The 21,988-nt window shown below is 43.7% G+C and overlaps 2 protein-coding genes across 3 annotated transcripts; both read right to left on the reverse strand.

Moving 5' to 3' along the window:
• Window positions 1-88: 88 nt before the first annotated feature.
• On the reverse strand, window positions 89-3,418 carry scg2b (secretogranin II (chromogranin C), b). The gene is made up of 2 exons (XM_026373818.1): window positions 3,311-3,418; window positions 89-2,807 (listed from the first exon to the last, which is right to left on the reverse strand). The coding sequence occupies exon 2, from the start codon at window positions 2,788-2,790 to the stop codon at window positions 982-984; it is 1,809 nt and encodes a 602-aa protein (XP_026229603.1). The 5' UTR covers window positions 2,791-2,807; window positions 3,311-3,418; the 3' UTR covers window positions 89-981.
• Window positions 3,419-10,865: 7,447 nt separating this feature from the next.
• On the reverse strand, window positions 10,866-21,454 carry acsl3b (acyl-CoA synthetase long chain family member 3b). Of its 2 annotated transcripts, none has more exons than XM_026375116.1 (15): window positions 21,228-21,454; window positions 18,285-18,745; window positions 17,710-17,887; window positions 17,500-17,609; window positions 17,164-17,302; window positions 16,447-16,594; window positions 16,139-16,262; window positions 15,602-15,673; window positions 15,304-15,443; window positions 14,891-15,063; window positions 14,667-14,741; window positions 14,387-14,578; window positions 14,189-14,303; window positions 13,818-13,975; window positions 10,866-13,643 (listed from the first exon to the last, which is right to left on the reverse strand). In XM_026375116.1, exons 2-15 carry the CDS (start codon window positions 18,633-18,635, stop codon window positions 13,486-13,488), a joined length of 2,133 nt encoding a protein of 710 aa, XP_026230901.1. In that variant the 5' UTR covers window positions 18,636-18,745; window positions 21,228-21,454; the 3' UTR covers window positions 10,866-13,485. The 2 variants fall into 2 exon arrangements, with proteins under 2 accessions (XP_026230901.1, XP_026230899.1); XM_026375114.1 differs by having other exon boundaries at window positions 16,447-16,597.
• Between the last annotated feature and the right edge of the window lie 534 nt (window positions 21,455-21,988).

Here is a 21,988-nt window from a genome sequence, read left to right on the forward strand (position 1 = left end):
AAGCTCTGTCTCCCCGCATCCTTGGACTGAAGCTTGTTTGCTGTGTATGGTGTGACTTTTAATAAGGCAACACAACTCTGCACGAAGAAAAATAATACCGCTGATGCTTTATTCATCTGTGATTCATCACACATTATTGAACATGTACAAAATGGTTTAAAAATGAGCATACATAGCACAACTACTGGTAGGCCAACAATACAGAGCTTCGCAGTATGAAAGGGTTGGAAGGCAGGCGACGGTCTGATATTTAGACTGATAAATAATTATCCATAATAATAACATTAAATCCACTAACCCTGAATATGTCACGAGTTACAACAACACTCGTTCTCAGCCCAGCACACTGCCCTAACGAAAAATCCCTATAATATTCCTATAGTGTTCTGTCATTATGCTCTATTCCTGTGTTTTTAAAGGTCCAGTCAGCGTTACACATTATAATTCACATGTATGATCACATATGTAATTCAGTAGTTTGACATAGATGAAAAATAAGCATTTTTACTATTACTCGGTTGGTTACAGCTGAAAATATATTCCTGTTTCTGCTGTTTACAAACACCATTCTTGTAAACAAACTTTTAACAACATCAAAAAACTTTACTGTTTTAGCTTTTCATTGTAATGTCATTAACTATTAATTAACTATTAAATGTATAGATTGATAGTGTCAACAGGCACACTCTCAAGGGGTTCTGACGGAACCTTTTTCTTCTCATTTCTGCACTGATTGCACCTTTAATCTCTCAATCTACCACTATTATATTGATAAAATGTTCTTGCAGCAATTAGGGACTTCTCTAAAAATGAATTGGACCTCTAAGATTGCTATAGTTGATTTTCGTTAGGGTGATATTAGTAATACCAGCAATAATTCATATAATAGAAATTTGTAAACTAGATCACGTCCACCAAACTTTATTTTTAGACAGTATAAATACTATATTTATAATTTCGTGCGTCTTGCAGTGAATCGAGCTACATCCCAGCCACTGTTTTTTCACGGTGCTCCTCCTCTTCTTCATTCACGGTCTGTGGAGCCGAGGTCTTGGCCGTGATCTCCTCTTTCCCCTGCAGCTCTATGGGCTTTATTTTATCCTCTGTGGCCACCTCGGTTTCCCTCTTGGCCACTGGCCTCTTTTCAGTGTCCGCTTGCCCCAGGTAGTCCTTCATGACGCGCTCGTACAGCTCGTAGGGGAACTGTCCCTTGAGCTGCGCCTGGGTGTCCCGCTTGCTGATGGTGTTGGGGTACTCTGTGAGGATTTTGGCCGCCAGGTAGGTCGTCACCTCGTCTTCCACGTCACCAGCATCGTCTTCATCATCAGCAGCAGCATTGGCCTGACGCTTCAGGGGCATTTTGTTCAGCTCGGATAAAAAGAGGTTCTCCCTGCGTCCGGAGGGAGGAGGGATTTTAACTGGACCTGAACTTGCAGCAGGACCGGACGCCACGGGGATTCTGTCCGCAGACGGAGAGGTCTTTAGGGGTCTTTGCACCACAGGATACTCGTTACTGATAGTCTCCACTCCGATGATGTCTAAAAAGTCCTCTCTGTCCATGTCCTCAGGGGCGGTCTTGCTCTTTATCGGCAGCCTGTGGCTGAAGTACCTGATTTTGGGGGACTGGCCGGTCGTGTAGCGCGCTGGCGCTTGGGGTTCACGGTGGAGCTTTCTGAGCTCCTCTGTGAGCAGCATGTCGATAAGGTCCTGTGGGGGGACGTGAAGCTTCAGGGACAGCTCCAGCAGCTCTTTCACTATCCGAGGATCTACGATGGAGGGGCGGATCAGCCTCTTTCTCTGCTCACCCATCCTGTCCCTCTTCTGGGTCTGGTCGCTCATCTCCAGGACCTTCAGCAGGTAGTAATCTTCCAACTTGGTGTCATCATCAGCTTCCTCTTGGTTCTGGTTGGCCCGGCGTTGCATCTCCTCCCTTTCTGCTTCCTCCTGCTCACCGAGCGCCCTGTCCATTTCTTCGTGGCTCCCGTTGACCATTTCCTCTGTCTCCTCCCTCTCCTCCACGGGGACCCACTCCTCTCCTCCAGTCACATCTTCATAGCCCTGGTTTCTCATGCTCATCCCTTCCTCTTCCTCGTCATCGTCGTCCCCGAAAACGTCTCTCTTTTGCCCGGCGATTGTGGGCATCCTCCCGAGTTCTTCAAAGATGGAGCGTAGATTGGCAAGACTCTGGGGTGTGTACTGCTCGTCTAGGTCCTCGGTGGCTCTTTTTGCCGCATCTGTATTCTCTTCATCCTCAAACATTAGCGGGTATTTCTTGTGGGGTCTGGGGAAATTACCGTAGTCTGCAGTTGCGCCCTCGGGGACTTCGGTTTCTTTGGTGCGGTGCCTGTGCGTGCGGCGGTCATTCCGGGGCGCAGATGCGGGGCTCATCTTGGCGTCTTTTCCGGCCTGATCCTGCAGGGTCTTGAGCAGGGCTTTCATCAGCTGCTCAGCGGAAATGTCCTGCCTCTGCGCGCCAGGTGCCGGCTGCCGGTCTCCGGGACCCTCGTCCTGTTGCGAGGCGAGCTGAAGCAGGACCCTAAACTTGTCCACTTCGTCATAATCCACGGGCTCAGGTCGGCCCCCATTCCGCTGCTTCAGGTTCTCAATGTACTCCAGGGCTTTGATCATGTCGGAGCTGGGTGGGTAGGCAGCCGGCGGCCCCTCACTCTCTCCGCCTCGGAGCCTGTAGTGACGGGGCAGCGACGCAGTGTGCACGGCGCATCCATGGAGGAGGAAGGCGAGCAGGACTACGGCTCCTCCCGCGGGCAACTTGTGGTGGAAATGCAGCATTATAGGCTATTTATTACCTGCAAATCAAGACAAGGTAAACTATCAGTGAAGAAAAAAAACAAAAACAAAAACAGATAAGCAGAATAAATGAATTGAATTGAACTATTTAGTCCTAAAGCTTGACACAGAACAAGCGTGAGCGAGTCTGTGTTGATCCACATTCATCTGCCTATTAGGGAGCTGCGCTCTGCAAATTGAATGTTATGATGCTGGGCGTGAGGAGAGACATTAACATCACTGGATGAGTCACTGCCCGCGTTGTTATGGGCAATCTCAACATGCGATTTCCTCTGAACACGACCCCCCCCCTCTTTATTTTAAAACAAAACACGTTATTCCTCGTTATTTGACTACAGCTATAACGATGGCGGTGATTGCTTCCATCACACTGATAACCCTCATTGCAACGTAAACTGTCAAGACAAGCGATGCTGAATTGGATAAATAGTTGATCCGATCTCATGCATTTCTATATATGAATTTGAAACTGGAATCATTAAAAGCTCTAGACGTGTCCTACCTTTGGCAATAAAGCTCAGACAGCAGTGGAGGTGTATGGCATCTCCTCTGGATCGGGGCTGTGCTCTTCTGTTTTCAGCACTTGGACAGCTCCCCTCGTTATATGAGGCAACACCTGACCACCGCGTCATCACACAGCACACGCAAGAGCCGGTCCTAAAAAATCCATATACATGATTCAGGTTTATGTTATTGCATACTAAAGAGCTGGCCCGATTAAAAATAGTCCTCTGTGCTGGCTGTTGGTTGAAGGTTTGGTCTGGAAATATGTCTTAAAGTGTGAATGCAGATGCTGCTGCTGCATGTCTCACAGAGAGCGACATGTTCATGTCATGTTAACGTTTTCTATTCTTTCATTTTTTTATTAAATTAACTGATTTAATAATAATAAATAAAAAAAAAGAAAGGAACAATGTGCAAAGGATCTTATCCTGCAAATGTCAACGCCAACACAGACTGTGCCTGAAAAATATATTCTAGATATATCTAAATAAATACTAAATAACGTTTCTCTCATAACACACATTATTTTATTGATCTGAGAGTAAAACTGTTTTTGTTTTGTTTGTTTTTTTTTAACATCCTCCTTCGTCATTCGTCGGCGTCACGGCATGTGAAGAGTTAAACCCTCTAGCGATGACTCACAGGCTCAAACCACCGCGGAGTTGCTGTCGCAGTTGACAGAGAGTGTGATAAACACCTTCCTGTCGGCTGTGGGGGGGGTGGGGGGGTGGTGGAGGGGGGCATTGCTCCGGCATTCCGCAGGTCGACTGGATGAAGGGGTCACAGCAAGGCACCTGCCCAGAAAAGGTCACGGATGGGTGATGGCGATGTTTTGGAGGGAGACAAGAAGCCGCATTAAACACTTGGGAACTTGTTTCACCGTGCATCATGTCCAGTGGACAGCTAACATCATACATGACAACCTTTATGGTATATTCTGAGTAACTCTTTGATATAAAAACAAAATACATCTCATGGAAGTCTGGCCCCTGGCTCCATACATACTCCTGACTTTCACTGGGATGATTTCATTCTCACTGATGCTCCAAGCCTCCTTAAACCTGCAGTGACTCTTCCACCCCTGATGCAAACACCCCCCCCCACGTCCATCAAACTAGTAAAAGAAACTCCATCTTTTCAGTTCTCCTTCTGTGCCAAGCACACAGTGTGTCATCAACATGGAGACGCCAACGACGTTGGAGGTGCTTTTTTGACTTGACAGTCAGCTGCCTGCTCTCCAGAGCTGAGGAGCTGCAGAGAGCCTCCTGACGTTAAAAGACAAAATCCATCTGCCTGGTGTGTTAGAGCCCAAACAGAGAAAAACAGAATCAGATCAAGAGAGTAAGAGACCTGGTGTTTTTTTGTTTTTTTTTTTTAAAGCTGTGTTGTATAATCCCACAGCATCACTCCTCTGACATCACGTCTCCATTCAGAAACAGCCTCGACCTCAAGGCGCAGCAGCAACTGTAGCATCAGCCTCTTAAAGGTTACAGTACGTTCTGTCGCATGGTCATCGGAAGAATACACACTAGAATAAAGCCACTGTTTAGTTTAACCAGCAGTGAACAAGCAGCCAGGTTGAAGATGAACACAAATGTTCAGCTCTTTCAGTCACAATCAGGACGTAATGAGTGAAGGTAACGGATGTGTTATGCAGCCAATGAGAGCTGAGAAACATCATTTTACAAGAGAATATTTTCCCTGTTCTAACAGCCTTTAATGTTCGAGTACAGTCCAGTTGTTCAAAGGCACAGTCCGTACATACAGTATTTGTGTGGATGGTTCAGTTTTCCTTAACCACACTGCTTCCTAAAAATAACCTGTCATATGGTTGCTGTGTTGTGTGTGAGTAACTCATCATGCACCACAACAAACACACAGAGATGCATACGCTATGTGTGTTTTTAAATCTGCCACTGTCAACGTATTAGCAGTTGATCAGTTCAGAAAGAAGCATCCGTTTGTATTAATGTAGTTAAGATTTCCATTTTCATTACTGCAATAAAACCACACTGATGCCATCAAAGTCAATTCGATCTTGTCTGAGTATTTGTGTGGTATGTTTAAGCTAATTTAACTTTCTGTCTCCATTTATCTCTGCATCTGTTTTACCCCCCTCCCCTGGGCACCATGGTGATTCTGAGTGATGGATCAGAGGTTTTTAAACTCAAATCCCAGCAGGTTCCTGGTGGTGGAAGACGCACCGACTGAATCTGTGATTCCTCTCCGGGGGCTTGTGCTGTGCTGTCTGTGTGCATCGTTCCATACACAGACCCGCACGCTTACTTCAAACATTAAAAAACAAGGCGGTGATTGCCGCTGGTGCATCCCTTTCCTCGGTCTCTTTCTCTCCATTGATGAGAGTTCCAGCGGGGAAGAGGGAAAATTATAGTAATTACATTAAGAGCCCTTAGTGCAACTCACACACTCTCTTTGGCTTTGCTTCCTGGTTTACATCACGTTAACTCTCTCCATCTATCTATGTATAAATGTGTGTTACAAAATAAGACAATCTGCTGGAAAAGTACTGATAACAGGTTTGATTCTCTGTGTCTCTGCTAGTTGTGTACATTCAGTACACAATTGTGACATGTAATATATACAGTAAGATGATGATGATGACTGAGTCAAACCGCTCATCTCTTTGCAGTTTAAGAAGTCATAATGACTTGAATCAGCTGGAATCATGATTTCGCTCTGGTTGTGAGCTAATTGAAAATTAGCACATATTGACTTGAACCTGTTCTGCATTGTTCTTTTTCTTGACGCTAATTGATTTTCAGAATTCTACTTACACGGTCTCAATTGAATGTTAGCAAATTAATTATGCTGCATATTCATTCCCCCAATCTTGCTGCTACGCGTGTAATTAGTGATTTGTGCACTTTCAGCCAGGTCCAAATGAATACTTCACATTCAGTATTGCTTTTTATATTCCCTCTACACCCCAAACCATTTGATATTATTAGTCACTAGTATCTCCCTCCTCCTCCTGCTCCTCCTCCTCTTTCCATCTGTAAACCTAGAACGCGTCCTCAATTGGGACACTGCTGCTGTTTACCTACATGTCAAAGATGTGAAAGAGAGAATATGATATCAGCTCAGCGACGGCTCGTAAGTCACAATGCCACAATAGCACACACACACACACCCATATATGTTCACATTCATGCAATCACTGACAGCCAGCTGTGAAGAAGCAAACACCCAGACGGCCTCACAAAGCTGCATCTCATTGTATTCATCCTCTGTGTATGTTTAGTGTATGGGCCCGGCACTCAAGCAAAGAGCCAAGGTTTAGAGAGCTGCGCACGCTCAGTCCTGTCAGCCTTGGACTTCTTGGTGGTAGGCAGCACAGGCAGATATGAAGCTGTCAACGTCAACTCGGGTTGAAACTGAAAGAAAGAAATGAAAAAGATCAGTAACACAGAGGGAGGTGGACAACGGGGCCACATGTGATTGTTCTTCACTCGCTCCTTTGTTTTCATTCTCCCCGTCACCTCTTCACACCAACACGATCACACTGTCATGAGGCGGGGAGAGCACGGCACGCCCATTGTCATGGCTCACCTTCTCTTCTTTTCAACCAGTGTCTCCATGGTGACGGTGCCTCACAGTCTTTCATCTGCTCCCACCTTCATCTCTTCCCACAGGTCGGCATCCTCCTCTCCTCCCTCAGACTCTGCTCAATCATTTCCCCACTTGCATGCGTTCATTACTTGCCCCCTCTGTTGTACCTATCCGGCCCGTCCTTCCCCTCATCCCAATTACTGTGGTTAAAGCCTGGTCCTTGTCTTCAGGAGGCAGGTGGTTTCAGCCAGGAACAGAGATGGTGGGTGATTAGAGCTGCGATGCAGTATGTTGGCTGAGCCATTAGGACAAAGGAGCAGAAACAAGGGATAGGAGGGTCTTCAGGAATACAGGGAGGGGAGAAGAAACCCGAAGAAGAGTATGAAAGGAATGAAGCTTAGCCTTTGTGTAAAGGTCAGATGAGACCCGTGAGAGTAAACTCAACATCTCTGCATTAACAAGCTGAAGAACTCTCTGCAATAAAAGAGAGGTTTTTGTAGTTATTTAGCAGAAAGACTGGATGCAGAAAAAGCTCGTCTAGCATGTTTTCATTTCTGTTTTGTTTTCTTAACTTTGCATAGAGCCAGAGAAGCTGTTTCCCCTCTAATATATATATATATATATATATATATATATATACTGTATATATGTATGTGTATGCTAGGCTTAGCTAACTGGCTGCTGGCTCCATTGACATTAAATAAAAGAGGAGTGTTGATCTTCTCAACTAACTCTCGACCTCATTCTTTCTCATGACGCTATGGAAACCATTCCCCAATTTGCTGCACTATTTCAGTCCTTCCTGATCTCCTGTTCATTTCCACCTGCTCTCTCTCTCTCTCTCCCTCTACCTCTCACTAACCGTCAGCCTCCATTTGCTCCTTTCATTTATTCTTATTACCCTCCATCTCCATCTCAGTGCTGTTTTTTTTTTTATATCCTGTACATATTAATGACTGTTCACCTTGCTCTGACTCATCCCTTTTCAACAAACCGACTGTGCGGCCGTGCGAGTGCTTGAACCCCCCCCTCCACACACACACACACACACACACACACACACACACACACACACACACACACACAGAGACACGTGCACAGATCATGTTAGTGTCTGTGGTAAGAGATGCAGAGTGACGCACTGGCTGACGTCATCGGAGGCAGGAGCAGGATGTGTTTTGATGAAGAAATCCTGTCAATGAACAGAACATAATGAGAAACAAAAAGCTGCAACCCGGGAGAAATGACATTAAGTCAAATCTGAAGGGTATGTGCATTAAAGTAAACCACATTTACATAAACAGCTGCTGCATATAACATGTTTATTACCAAAAAGATATAAAAAAACATGTTTTCAGGAAGATCTTTTTGCCTCTCTAATTGGATTTTGGTCTTTTTGTTTCCCTAATGGGTTGTGGGGTTGTGTTCCTTCGAGACGTACAGTGTCTGGGCAACTGCAGTGATTTTTACATTCATTAACGTCCGCCACCTTTGCCTGTCCTCCTCTGCATGACTCCATCTGACTGGTGTGTCAACGCGGGGCTGCAGAGAAGTGTGTGTCTTTTGCAAATGCGAAACTCGTAAATGTTGAAGGATGTTTATGAAACAGTAGCTCAGACACAGATATCACATCCCACACCGTAGCCCAGTGTGTGGAAATGGTGGCGTTTGGTAGATATGCATGTAAAAATAAATGAACGGTGTGACACACCCAACAGGACTGTTTGTTTGTTTGTTTGTTTTTTGTGGGCGGTTTAAAATCAGGCTCTGCGACTGCTGTTCTATTTTTTGTCTCCCCGCCTTTTCCTCACACTGCATCCTCTCATCCCCCCCGTTATGTGCAGTCTCATTCATCCACCCATCCACCCTCCTCTCCCTCCACTTTACCTGTCTCCCAACCTCCTTCTCATCACTCCTCCTTTTCTCCTCTGGTGCTTCATCTCTGTTGTGGTCTCTGTCTCTTCCTCCACCACTCCCTGTTGGCGGTGCGATGATGCCGTCCTGGCTGCCTCCCAAACTGCTTGCCCCTTCGCTCCTCCATCCCCCGCACCTCCCTCCCTCCCTCCCGATGCTATAAATACCCAGCATCAGTGAGTCATCGCCCAGACATATCGGTTGCCTCTCCCCAGCCCCCCTCCCCTCCCTCTTTCCCTGGCTTCTCTCTTCAAGCTTATTACCAGGCCTCACACCTCCATGTTAGCCCTCGCATCGTTATGACCCAGCTGAGCTAAGCCGGGTCCAGCACCTAGCTGGTGGTGCAGCCGCTTCCGAGAGCCAAAGGTCAGCTTGACACATTACAACCCCAGAAAAACAAAATCAGCAGGAGTGCACACAATATGGGAACACAGCCAACCAAAAAAGTAGAACATCACATTCCCTAAGTTCCTAAATAGCTGATGAGAAATGTTGACTCCTTAGTAGCGTGAAAGTCAGATGTGACATCTTTGCATCTGCTTGTACCACTGTCGAGTTGCTTCTATTTAAAATAAATCAGATGAGATTTTAAAATCTAAAAGCTGCATTAGTACATCTGAACAGTCATATGTGGCTCTTTAGCATCCTGTGATGGAGGTTTGTGTGTTTTTACACACCGCCTCTCATTCAAAAGGGCTGTATGCAAAAAATACATTTTAGGAAGCTACTTTGGACAAGAGTGGCCTTTATTAAGAGAAAGGGCAGCTCAGCTTCTGTCCTTCCCTACACAGCCTATCACTACTGTCCTTTAATGTGCCTATAAATTCAACACTGCACCAAGTTCCAGCCTCACATGTAATTATTCTCAGTTTTCTCCAGGCGCCACCCACTTCTCCAGGGCTATGTGGCAGCTCCCGTTCAGCTCCGCTCATCCTTGGGTAAACTCCAGTGTGGCTTATTGGCTCACAGTGGAGTGTGCGCATAGAGCACAAACAGATAAAAAAGTTTCTTTGCGCACTTCTGAGTCATAAGTAGACAGGAAGAGGGAGCCAAGAGAGGCGAGAGAGGGAGACAGAGAGGCGAGAGAGGGTGGGAGAAAGAACAAAAGTTGGCGAAAAGTGTCAGAGAGCAACGGGAAGACATGCGTGGAAACGCACACAGACACAGAAACCATGGTCATACACTACTGGGTGCTGTTGTTGTTGTATTTGTGGTGGAGCTACTCTGCTCTGTCCCTCTCCATCTGTGTGTGTGTGTGTGTGTGTGCGTCAGAATCTGTGGGCTAATGAAGGGAGTGTTATGCCTCTGACTCACTCACTGGTCCCATAGGGTTGGATGGAGGGAATAGAGAGAGGAGAAGAGGAGGGGCTACAAGATTCACTTGCCTCGCCGAGGAATTGTAGCCGGTGTTTTAAATGAAGTAGCAGCAGGATTGTAAGCACCAGTGTTGTGTCAGAGCATCTTTTTCACACAGCACTTGTGGATGAGTATTTATTTGTGTGTGTTTTATTATGCTTTAGTACACGGTGTGGTGTTCCTGGGATTTTACAAACTAAACAGTAAATCTGGTTCAGGGTTGATGCTGAATGAAAATAAATAATAACAGTTAGTTTATTATCAGTAAATGTATTGATTGTTGTGTGCCTCACCCAGGACTGGTAAAATGTATATGGCAGCAGCTGAAGAGGTGGTGCCTAAGCGTCTTCCTTTCATAAATGAAATAATTTCACAGGTGTGTGATTCAACCTCTTGTGAAAAACTATGATTCTGCTTGAAAGGAAAAAAAAAAAAAAACATCCTTTGTTTACTAGCTCAGATTGAAGGTTGACTCCTAGAACTGCGTGTACCGCTTGCGTCGATGCACAACAGTCTTTCACAAACCACATTCACTCGCATCACCCGCGCGGACACACTGGCCTTCGTTGCCATAGAAACTCTGGCTTCAGGATGATTCTAATCGAGCTGCCGATCGTATCAGTCACACGTAATGCCTCGCCGATTGTGTTCAGGTGTTCAACGCACACACAAAGTCCAGGAGTTGTTCAAACACAAACTTTTTTTTTTTTTATTTCATTACACAATTTTCAAGGCCAAATTACAAATAAATAGAGAAGGAGACACAGTTCGGCTCGCAGGGTCACTTCACCACACTAAACAAGGAGGAGACCCCAAAAACCGGTCAGTAACACATTATTAAATATGTTAACAGGAAGCTTTACACCTGTACAGTTATTGGTAGTTTTTAATGACCTTTGATCAACATCCCTGCTCAACATATGTACAATACGAGTGAAAACAGCAGAGGTGGTGAAATTCATCACCATCCACCATCTTTGCCTTGGCGTTAGTTCAAGTGGGTGTTGTTAGTAGTACATGGCATGTGTGCTATCAACAGAATGCGGGGAGTGCTTCACATTCTTAAGACCCCTGAAGACAGCTCATGTGTGTCAGAAGGCAACTAGCCGCCTCTTGCTAGGAAGAGGAAAAGCAGCAAACAGCACACTAAGCTACTGACTTTTCACTGAAACGTCAGAAGAGAGAAATCTAAAAAACACAACAAAAAACAGGAAGGTTGTGGTGATGTTGTCTAATTTCTACGTGCTAAAATAACCCTTCTGTATTAAGCTAGTAAGACATCCAATAAGTGAAGTTAAGAGTATCCGACTGTACATTTATTAATTCTCTAGAGCTTCAGTACAAGCAAAGTCGAGTTTGCATTCGGAGAAGGCAAATGAAATAAAGATGTCGAAGGATTACTGACAAAATACTTTTTCAGCTTCTGTCCATAAACCTAGAGAAGAAATACTGAAGCAAGAGTCCCTCCTAATGATTCCACTCAAAGGTTACCAGCACCAATCCAACCAACACCTTCTGTAATATATGTGTATGATACACATGAGCTCAAAGAAATGGTAGAACTGACAGAATCCAAGAAATGTAGACTTTGTTTGTTTTATATACATTGTTCATACAGTATGATACACATAAACCAATCTGGAGTTACACAAATGCTATTTGCACACTATGAAGTGAGCTTATGCTATATACTCACTCAGTAAGGAGTGTTTTTGATTTTTTCACTTGTTTGACTTGAGTGCTACTCTCTAATTTCTCAGGTGCTTTGGTACAGTTGCACACTTTGTCATGCTAATTCTAAGTAAAATACTAAAATCTCAATTTATAGTCCTACTAAAGAACATTATATTGTTCAGCAATGGGCTACATGTAGACAGTATCTTTCCACCATCTCTTTCATTCCTACTTTATTCCTTATTTTCCTACTAGACAAAACATTTACTGCTCCTGTGCACTTTTATCCTTCCTATATACTTGGTTAAAATTTGTGTTTGAGTATTGCACATTCACTTTGTATTTCATATTCATAAGTAAAGTGATAAAACGGCAACAGTAACTAGAACCGTGACAAAAAAGATAACATCCACATAAACTAGGAGGCCAACAAATAGAAACTATTTTTGTATGGTAGGGTTGGTTCCCTTGGAGACATCCGTATGGTGCATTGGTCATAACTGGAGGAATACCTGGCAGGGCAATTGTAAGTCAAGGACCCACAAAATAGCCAGTAAGACACAAGCATCTAGAGGATGCTCCGATATGGAGAAAACTGAAGGCCGGGGCAAAGGGCAGGGATGGAAAAATTCCCCAATCGATGCCTTCTATTGATGTTTGATGCTGCTGTGAAGGCCGAGAGCAAAGGGGACTGAAGACTGGATCGCTTCTACTAGTAAACACACACTCCAATGTACAAATTTTGATATACAGGCAAATAAGGGAAAAAAGGAAAGGAAAAAAAACCTGGAAATGGAGCTCAACAAAGATTAGCATATACAAAACCACAATAAAAATACAATTGGATAAAGAAATAGAAACCCTCTTGATAATAAAACCATTAAAATAAAAAAAAAAAAAAACACATCTTAATGCTCAATCTCTCATGGCTCTGTAACACAGATTCCTCATACATAAAAAATACTCATGACTTAGGTTTCAAAGCTGACCAAAAAAAAAAAAAAAAAAAAAAAACACAGCGACATATAAAAAAAAAAAAAAATCTAGATAAGAAATCCCTGCATTTATTCCAACCTGAATTTACTTAAAGTCCAATGAGGGATCCCTGTGTCAGGCTCATGGTACGCCATTTTCCCTGCTAGGTACCTGCAAGCCCACCATTATAATGCTGAACTGGTGAAAGGCCCCAGAGAGCAGCGGGGGAGAAAGAGAAGCAACAGAGAGGAGGACGCGCTGACATTGATCCAGATTCGTCTAGCTTGACATTTGTTTCACTTCAAGCCATGCAGATATCTGACTTCATGTGCCACTTTGGTTGTCATAGCAACTCAAAGGACTAAATTCTTCAAACAGGAGTGAGTATGTGGCACTGTGAGTGAGTCTGGCTGGTTCAGTCGTCTGTGAGGGACCTTCTTGCCTTCTGGTCTTGACCGAGAACATTATGCTGGACTTTTCCCTCTTTATTTGATCAAAGCACGTCGCAGGGAAGCCGAGGTGTGTGGGACAGTTTTTGTGTCTGTATTAATGTGTGTGTATGTTAACTTTCTGAAGTGTAAGTCCTCTCCAGGTAGTCAGGGTGGTGGCTTCTGAGCTCCTTGTTGTATGTGTGGAAGTATATGTGTGTATGTGTTTATGTGTTGTTTGGAGTGTGTCTATGTGTTATTTTCCACCGTACATCCTCTCAATGTCTTCCTGGTAGTGTGTTTTGAGCTCCTTGCGTTTCAGTTTGAATGCATCTGTGACCAAGCCAGTCTCTGGTGTCCAGGGTTCAGAACTCAGACGGATCTTTTTGGGAATCTCAAATCGCTCCAGTTTTGCTAGTTGGGGGAGATGAAAATCATTGGTCAGACTGACAGATTCAGAGTAATACCGGTCTAAAGTCTGGCACAGGTTGACACCATCACACCAAATCTGAAGTATCACAAGTTGCTTCAGTTCTTGAGACATTTTAACTGAGCATATAAATGTAAGACAGAAAGGTTTTCCCCAACCTGTGATAGCAGCCTCTGTAATGATGCGAAGGACTTCTTTCTCCACCTGGGAGTTGTTGCAGATTTCCTCCCATGTGCCCCTAACCTGCAGCTGCTGTGCCAGCGCCATAAGCTGCTTGTGGTTAGGCACCACAAAGCTGATCACGTATGACTGGTCGCTGAAAAACAGGTACAATGAGTCCACAAATTTTGTTTTTTCACCATTAGGGAGAAAGAAATCCAGTTACAGACAGAAAAACACAGAGCCGGAAGAGGACACAGGCTTAAATGTTTTTGCTCGTTGTGTCTGCATTTAAAAAGAAAATCAAATCTAAGTCAATGTGGAACATGTGGAAAAAACAGATTCAGAGGCCGCGAGTGCACGCTTTTACCTGTTTGCATAGGCACAGATGTTGTCAATGAGGGGGCAATTCTTCAGAGCGGCTTCGACTTTTCCAAGAGAGACGTATTCACCTGCCTGTAACTTTACAAGGTCCTTTTTGCGGTCTATAGGAGCAGAACATGAGTCAAAACCTTACAAGTGAATTATCTACACCACACTCACATACAGTCATTTGTGGATCTCTTACCAATGATCTTGAGGCACCCGTCAGGGTGAAACTCGCCAATGTCACCAGTACAGAACCATCTCTGGCCGTTCTCATCCACAAAAAAGTCCTCACCATTGTTGCATTTTTTTTTGTAGTAGCCCATCGTTACATTGGGCCCACCAATCAAAATCTCTCCTCGTGGGTTGGGCTTATCTGTGCTGTAGTAACCACCTAGAGAAGCACAGAACTTATGGATTAAGAGGAAACTAATAATGGTTCTTTCGCTTCTCTATAGCTGGACTGTTGCCATTTGACTCACCTTCTTCCCAGTCTTTCAGTCTGATCTCAGAACAAACCAGTGGAGCACCAACACGTCCTGTGTTGTAGTCCCAAACTAAAAAAAACACCAGCACAGACTCCTGTAAACACTCTCAATGTAGGTAAGTGCCACAAGACTGATTAGATGCATTTTATAATTGCTCTTCTGTTAATTTCCCAAAGGAGAAGAAGTATTTTCTGCTTTCACAAAACCTATTTTCTTACCCTCAGAGATGGTACCAGCTCCACAGGTCTCCGTCAGGCCGTAGCCCTGTCCCACAGGGCAGCACAGACAGATGTTCATGAAGCGCTGTGTGGCGGCCGAGAGAGGAGCTCCACCAGAAAGCAGCAACCGTGTGTTTCCTCCCAAGAGCCCACGCACTCGTTTGAACACCAGGCTGAGGTCGAGGAAATGGACAAAGACAAATATATACACCATGAAAGATGCTGAGAGATAAACATAAGCTGGAGAATGTTTCTCTGCTCCTGCTGTGGAGATTCAGTGTTAAGGTTAAATTACACTTAGCAATGTAGGAATAAAGATTAGCTCTTATAAGGCTCATGTTTGCCAGCCGAAGCAAATGTCAACTTTCGAACATTCAGCTCAGGTTTACTGATATATGTAATATAAGTGTCACCTGTCACACAAAGGTGTGCCGTAGCCCTTGGAGATCTGCTCCATTTTGTAATTGTAAGCCAGCACAAAGAGCGTCTTCTGGAATTTGCTCATCTCGTCCACTTTGGTCATCACATTCTTGTAGATTCGATCCATGATCTCCTACACACACACACACACACAGCAGGTGGGATGTACCTCATTTCAAGTCTTGTGCTCTTCCCAGGCTTTGCTTTATTCATTGGATTAATTCAAGTCTGTCTGAGCATGATGAAGTTAGACTGGATAAACTGGGCTTGTGCAGTGATAAAAAGACTTACTGGTACAGCAGCCATAAGAGTAGGTTTCAGCACACTGGTATCCCCTTTACTGCCTTTCTTTATCTTGGTGGACTGTGAAAATGACAGAAAAGACACAAAATGACACAAGACATTTGGCTGACTCTCAGTAACTTACTGCTACGTGCCTAACCATACACCACTTTTGGAGAGCCAAATAATGTTTCCACTAGAGTGAAGCTGCAAACCATCACAATTACTGTGTGTATTTGTGGGTGGTCTATTGATGTTTCACAATGGGAGAGGCCAAAGACTCAAACCTCAGATTGCAGCCCTGCCTACTCTATGTGGTACCTGGTTGATGTTCTGTGGGAACCACTTCCTTTTTTTACCTCCTTCGAAAACAGACTAATAACCATATAATTGAGGTACTCATAAAATTCAGAAAAACACAAAAGTACAACCCATCACACATGCCATACAACAGAAAACTACTTCTACAGCAACCTTCAGGCAGAGACATAAAACACAACACAAACTGGCTCACAACAAGATGTGTGTGTGATTTCTTTCACTAACCTGGTCGGCAAGAGTCTGGGGGGAGGAGTAGCCAATACGACAGCCATGAGAGATACACACCAGTTCAGCGCTGAGCTCTAAAACGTGGGCCAAAGGCAGGTAGCCAATGTATGTGTCTGTTTCACTGCCAGAACAGAAATATTAGCAGGTGAATTTCCACTACAGACATAGTCGAAAATAAAGTGAGCTGTGTTTCAGAAACAGTAGAGAGAGGAGAAGAAGAATGGGTATGATGTTTTGCAGATGTCCTCAAACACAAAAAAGAAGGAAGTGTTAGAGAAAAAGCAGCGAGTCTGATATCGCCATACTTGAGGTTAGGGATTCGTTCAGCCATGCCAGTGATACCAGCAATGATGTTGCCATGGGAGATCATGACACCCTTGGGGATGCCTGTGGAGCCGCTCGTGTACATGATGACGGCGATATCTGTCGACTGTGGCTGTCTGCGGGCAACTGCTACTGCACAGAGAGAGAAGAGGGATGCTGGTTAGAGAGGAAATGAAAGACGCACCAACATAAAGATTATTAGTTGTAATCTTAAGTTATTGTGAAGAAATGTCACCAAATTACAGTATGCTATAAAAGGCTGTAATCATTTTTAAGGGTGCAACTGACTACTTAAATCACTATTTAAGCTCAAGTAATAGTTGGTGTTTTGTTCAACAAACACACACACACACACACAAAAAAAAAATTTAATATATATAAAACAGACAACAGCAGCAAATTCCCAAACTTGAAAAGCTTAGAATATCTGATATTTTGATAGAAAGGGAATTGTCCAACAGCTCCAGCTGTTTTTCACTGCATATAATCAGTTACAAAGATTTGCCTGAAACGTCAACCAATCACTCTTGCACTGGGTGTTTGAAAAGTGTTGATCTGACTTCTTGGTCACTCTGTCACTCAGAGTACATCACTGTAATTACACGAGGGTGTTGGCTTTGTATTAAGCTTCCATTAGTGCACTTCCATTTCCCTGACAAAATTAGAAACCTTTTTAATCACACTGCACAAATACTCACAATTGTCAGCCTTGGATCCCAACTCCTTCACAGTGTCCATATTGTAGACCATGATGCCTCTGGGCATGTCTAGCCAGCTTGTAGATTTACAATCCACAACAATGACATAGCGCAGCTTTGGCAAATCACACAGTATGTCCTGGAAAATGAGAGTTGGAGGTAGGAGGGTTAGGGAGGAAATGGATAAGTAACTATGCAAATTGAACTCTTCTCATCTTATAAAGGCCTAATGCTCCACATAGTATACAACCTGCATTTCAGGGATATGTCAGTAAACCAGGAGTGCAAAAATTTGTTTGGCAGAATTGACATGATGGAAACAGATAAAGCAGGTACCTTGAGACGGTTCTGCAGCAAGTCTTTGCTTGTGATGATGTGTGTGACCTCTGTCTCATTCAGGCCGTGCGCGATAGCCAAGGGTCCAAGAGTGGCATAGAGGGTCACAACTGTCAAATTCAAACACAGTTAAGCTCGTCAGTTATCTTATGTGTTTCATCGTAGCACTAAGACTGCCTGAATATGTATGTCTGTCTTTCTGTTACTCACGTGGGAAATTGTACATGAAGCAGGCTTGTGATGCTACGATCCATTCTGCTCTGGTTTCACAGAAGATTGCAATGTTACACTGAGGCCTCTGTCCAAGAGCTGCCAGACCACTGCCAAAACACTTTGCTGCCTCGTATGCTTCCTCATACGACAGCCAGTTATAATTCCCAAGAATTACCTACAAACATCATGAAGAGTATGTAATACTAATAATAATATAATAATAATATAATTCCGTTCATACATCATCATTATTCATATGCAGTCAGTAAGCGCCATCTACAGGGCTTTTGTAGCTATGCAGGATGTAATGAGGAGTTGCTGAGCTGTGAGACAGATCCCAGTAACACTGCTGCTCTGCCACCTACATTCTTCACACTGTGCACAGTGGCAGACTGAGCTGTCAGCCTCACAGACACAAACATCCTGTAATGCCACAAACTGACCTCACATTTACACATAAATGTTATGAGAGGTACGGTCCACTGACAACAAACGAAATATTAAAATTATAGTGAAACAACACAATCTATTGTAAATATGTAAATTTACCAGATTAATTTAATGTCTCTCACCTTCTTGAAGACCTTGCCATTAGGCTGGACCTCATCCTCCTCACTGAGTACTTCCCTGGTGCCCAGACAGTCTCTCTGTGGGAACATTCTAGCAGCGTGTTCAAACATTTTGTCCAGGGTGTCCACTCCAGGGTGCATCCATGCTACCAGCTTGTCTTGACTGTTGCTAGCCCGGTAAGGCCCTGCTGGGTGACCGCTAACTGAGCGTGCTTTGATCCGACGAGCCCGTTCTATATTGGTGCCAGCTCCGGAGAAAAAGTACCATGGTATGAAGGTGATGGCAGAATAGACCCAGACCACAGATCGGAAAACCTGCAGCAGCAGGGGATTAATATCCTCCTTCAACTTCATCTTTAAGAATGAAGCTGAGCACTTCTCACTGCCCTTGTAAGTATTTCGATTTGCTGCTGAGGCTGAGGTTTGCAGTCAGTGGCTTTTTTTTTGCAGAAAACCAAAGGAACCTGCATTAGAGAGACACAACATGAAATCTATGAAGTTGCAATGGAAATGGAATAAAGCTGTGTTCAGCATATTTAGAAATATTGAGCAGCAGGAAAAATGAACCACTAGTAAATTAATCCTTGCTTCCATGAAAACCATCTCTGCCTATTTGTAGGCCAGTGCTCTGTCAGCACTATGTATCTCAGCAGACCCACTGGCCTTGTTGCATTGAGGCTACACTAGTAAACATCACAATGTCATAACTGTGCTGAAATGATTGATGCACAGAAAATAAACTACTTCTCATGTTAAGATTAGCTTTTTTTATTATTATTATAAAGCGTTTGGTGGTTGTTTAGAGTTACCTAGGCATATAATTTTTATACAGTTGTTGACTACGATCAACACCCTTATATATACAAAACTGAATGAAGAAGTGGTTGTATTTAAGCCAACAAAACACAGCCTGTGAATTTATGGAATTATAAACTTTGTCTGTACCACAGCACAATCTCGCAGCATATGACAGGGTATATTTACAAATGCAGATAATACCATGTGCTACTGCCATTACTGTTGTGAGCTGTTTGGCTATAGTACAAAAACCTTTGGATCACCTCAGAGGACTCTGCTATTTCCAGTGTATCCTTAGCGCCAGACTGTAATTTGCAGTGTAGCCCTGTAGACTATGAGGCTCAGTGTGCTACAAGTCAGAGCAGTGACTCATTCCGCAGCTTAGAAAGAGAGGTCCTGAGGTGATGGAGGAGGTTACCATAACAGGGTCGGCTAATATCACAGTACTGAGAGGAATCTAACACTGACCAATGAGGTGGGCAGCTCCTAGCAATATGCAAACAAAAGCAAGAAACAACATAAATATTACTCTGTAATTCAACATTTAGCAGATACCTAAATTAAATTTAAATACACACAAACACCACAACATTTCACCTCCAAACTAAAAAAAAGCTATCATTTCAAAGTAACCCTATGACAGTTCTGCTCGCCCATTATCAAACTGTATATTTCAATCGAGCTGCAGTCAAAAAATAAAAATTGATTATTATATGCTCTCTGTAAAGTTATTGAAGGGTTTGCAAACTATTAGCTTGCTCATCTTAAAACAGTTGTTGCCATTTCTAAAAGGTATTTATCTACATGTTGAATAGAATGACATGTTGAATAAACCCTATGGATTCAACATTTGGCTGAAGGATAAACCTGTTTTACAGAAAATCACATACCACGTCTAACTGCCATAACTCCACTGCTTCTGGGTAGAGCAGTTACAGTCTCATATTCAGCCGGGTGAGAACTTGCTCTGTCTCTGTATAACACTTGTAATACAGGTTAAGTCATTATGTACATTGACACACCCACTCTTAATCACTCTTTTAAGAACTACAATACATGGGGTCAAAACCACAAAGGGGTCATTTGCAGACTGCAATTTATATTCAACACACAATTAATGACAACCCAGAAATATCTGCAATCACTAGTCAATAATGGAAATCTCACAATCATAGTAATGACAGTCACTCTATGCAGGTTTGTCATGCCAAAGAGCGGACAGCAGGCCCACATGCTTATTCTGTTTGCAGATACATGTTGTGTCACGTTACCAAAGAGAACAGTGCTCTCTCCAACCAGTATATCCAGCACTATACAAAGGCATTATTTCCCAGATAAAAGCAGCATTTCAGTGAGTAGTCCAGCAGACATCCTCACCTAACAATCTATAATGATTTTATCTTGTATGTTTACCTGATACTTAAAACATTGTGTCGACTCAGTAGGTGTGATGCTTCAGTGCAGTTCTGCCCTCTATCAGTTCAATGAGGTGACCCTTTCAGACATTTACCCCCCTCCAACACATACCACTCAGATACTGCCTTAGTTTTAACATTTGCACAAGATGTATATTCCACTTAATTGTACCAGCATATTAACACTTAAATGTATTTTTCTCAGTGTTGTCCTTCTGAAGCACCAGATATGGCCTCGTGTTGGCATTTTTATTTGTGTCCTATGATAATGGCTATCAAGGTTAGATAACAATACACTGCTGTTATGATGGCACGCACGTCATTTTAGATGTCGTGTAATATTATGAATACTATACTAACTTGGTGGGGGGGGGGTAGGTCTAATTTGGACTCACTAATAACACATTTCTCCCCAATGTAAGAGTGTGTCGGAAAGCTATAAAAGGCTAGCCAAGCAGCATCAACATTAGCATCTAGCAGCTAGCAAAGCGCGGAAGCTAAAATGCAGCGACGGGATGTATTAGCCCGTAGAGCTTTCGCTAGCCACTGCAGCTGTTGTTGTTGTTGTTGTTCCTCTGCTAATGTAGTAAAAACAGAATCCGCTTGATATTTGGAAGGCGGCACACGCATCATGCTGTACACAGATGTAGCACCAGTGCAAATGAGAGACATTGTGCCAAACAGCCCGCATCATTAACATCTGCAGAGCGGTCACACAGCAACACATTCTCACCTCTTTTCTCCACCGCTAGGTTTCGCCGGACGGAGTCGCAGCGGGTCTGGATCAAATCAATGTATCCTTATTACAAAAGCGCCGCCATTATATTCGAATAATACATCAACACAATGTCTCCGGCTCCAACTCGGGTCATCAAGTCAATTAAGGCGAGAAAATAAAAATTAAGTCCAATTGCAAATCTGAGCATCACCGGGCCAACGCGACCAGCCCGGAAGCTTCTGGGTGACGTCACGACACTTCTCTGTCAGCGATTGGTCCCCTTGAGGTGGCGCGTGCTTGGGGGAACTGCGACGTCAGAGGGGTTACTATCGGTCACACCCATTCACCCGCCACACACAGCTGTCGGGAGCGCGCCGTCTGCAGCGCTGCGACCCGGGCCAGAGCGGTTCAATGAAGTGGGTCAGAGCTTTTTCAAGGCCAGGTTTGACGCGATCCAGCTTTGCTAAACCCGTGTCCGTTTTTATAGATTATAGTTACTAAGGAGCAGCGAGACCGCGCTCAGGTGTGCGAACGAAAAAAGATGAATGAAGACTTATTGTAGGTCAAGTCACTGCGTAATGTGGGTTTCTTGTTTAGTGTGTCTCAAAACAACACATTTTCTCTATGAGTAGTCTTTCCATTAGACTAACAGTATATTTTGGTAGATTCCTTTCTGCATGGGCCTTTCCTGAAATAGATGGTAACGCATTATACTTTATCATTACTATTTCATCAATGAAATTTAACTGATGATGCCATGTAAATCGTTCAGACTC

This window comes from Anabas testudineus, chromosome 17 (assembly GCF_900324465.2).
Source record: "Anabas testudineus chromosome 17, fAnaTes1.2, whole genome shotgun sequence".
Classification (NCBI taxonomy): Eukaryota; Metazoa; Chordata; class Actinopteri; order Anabantiformes; family Anabantidae; genus Anabas; species Anabas testudineus.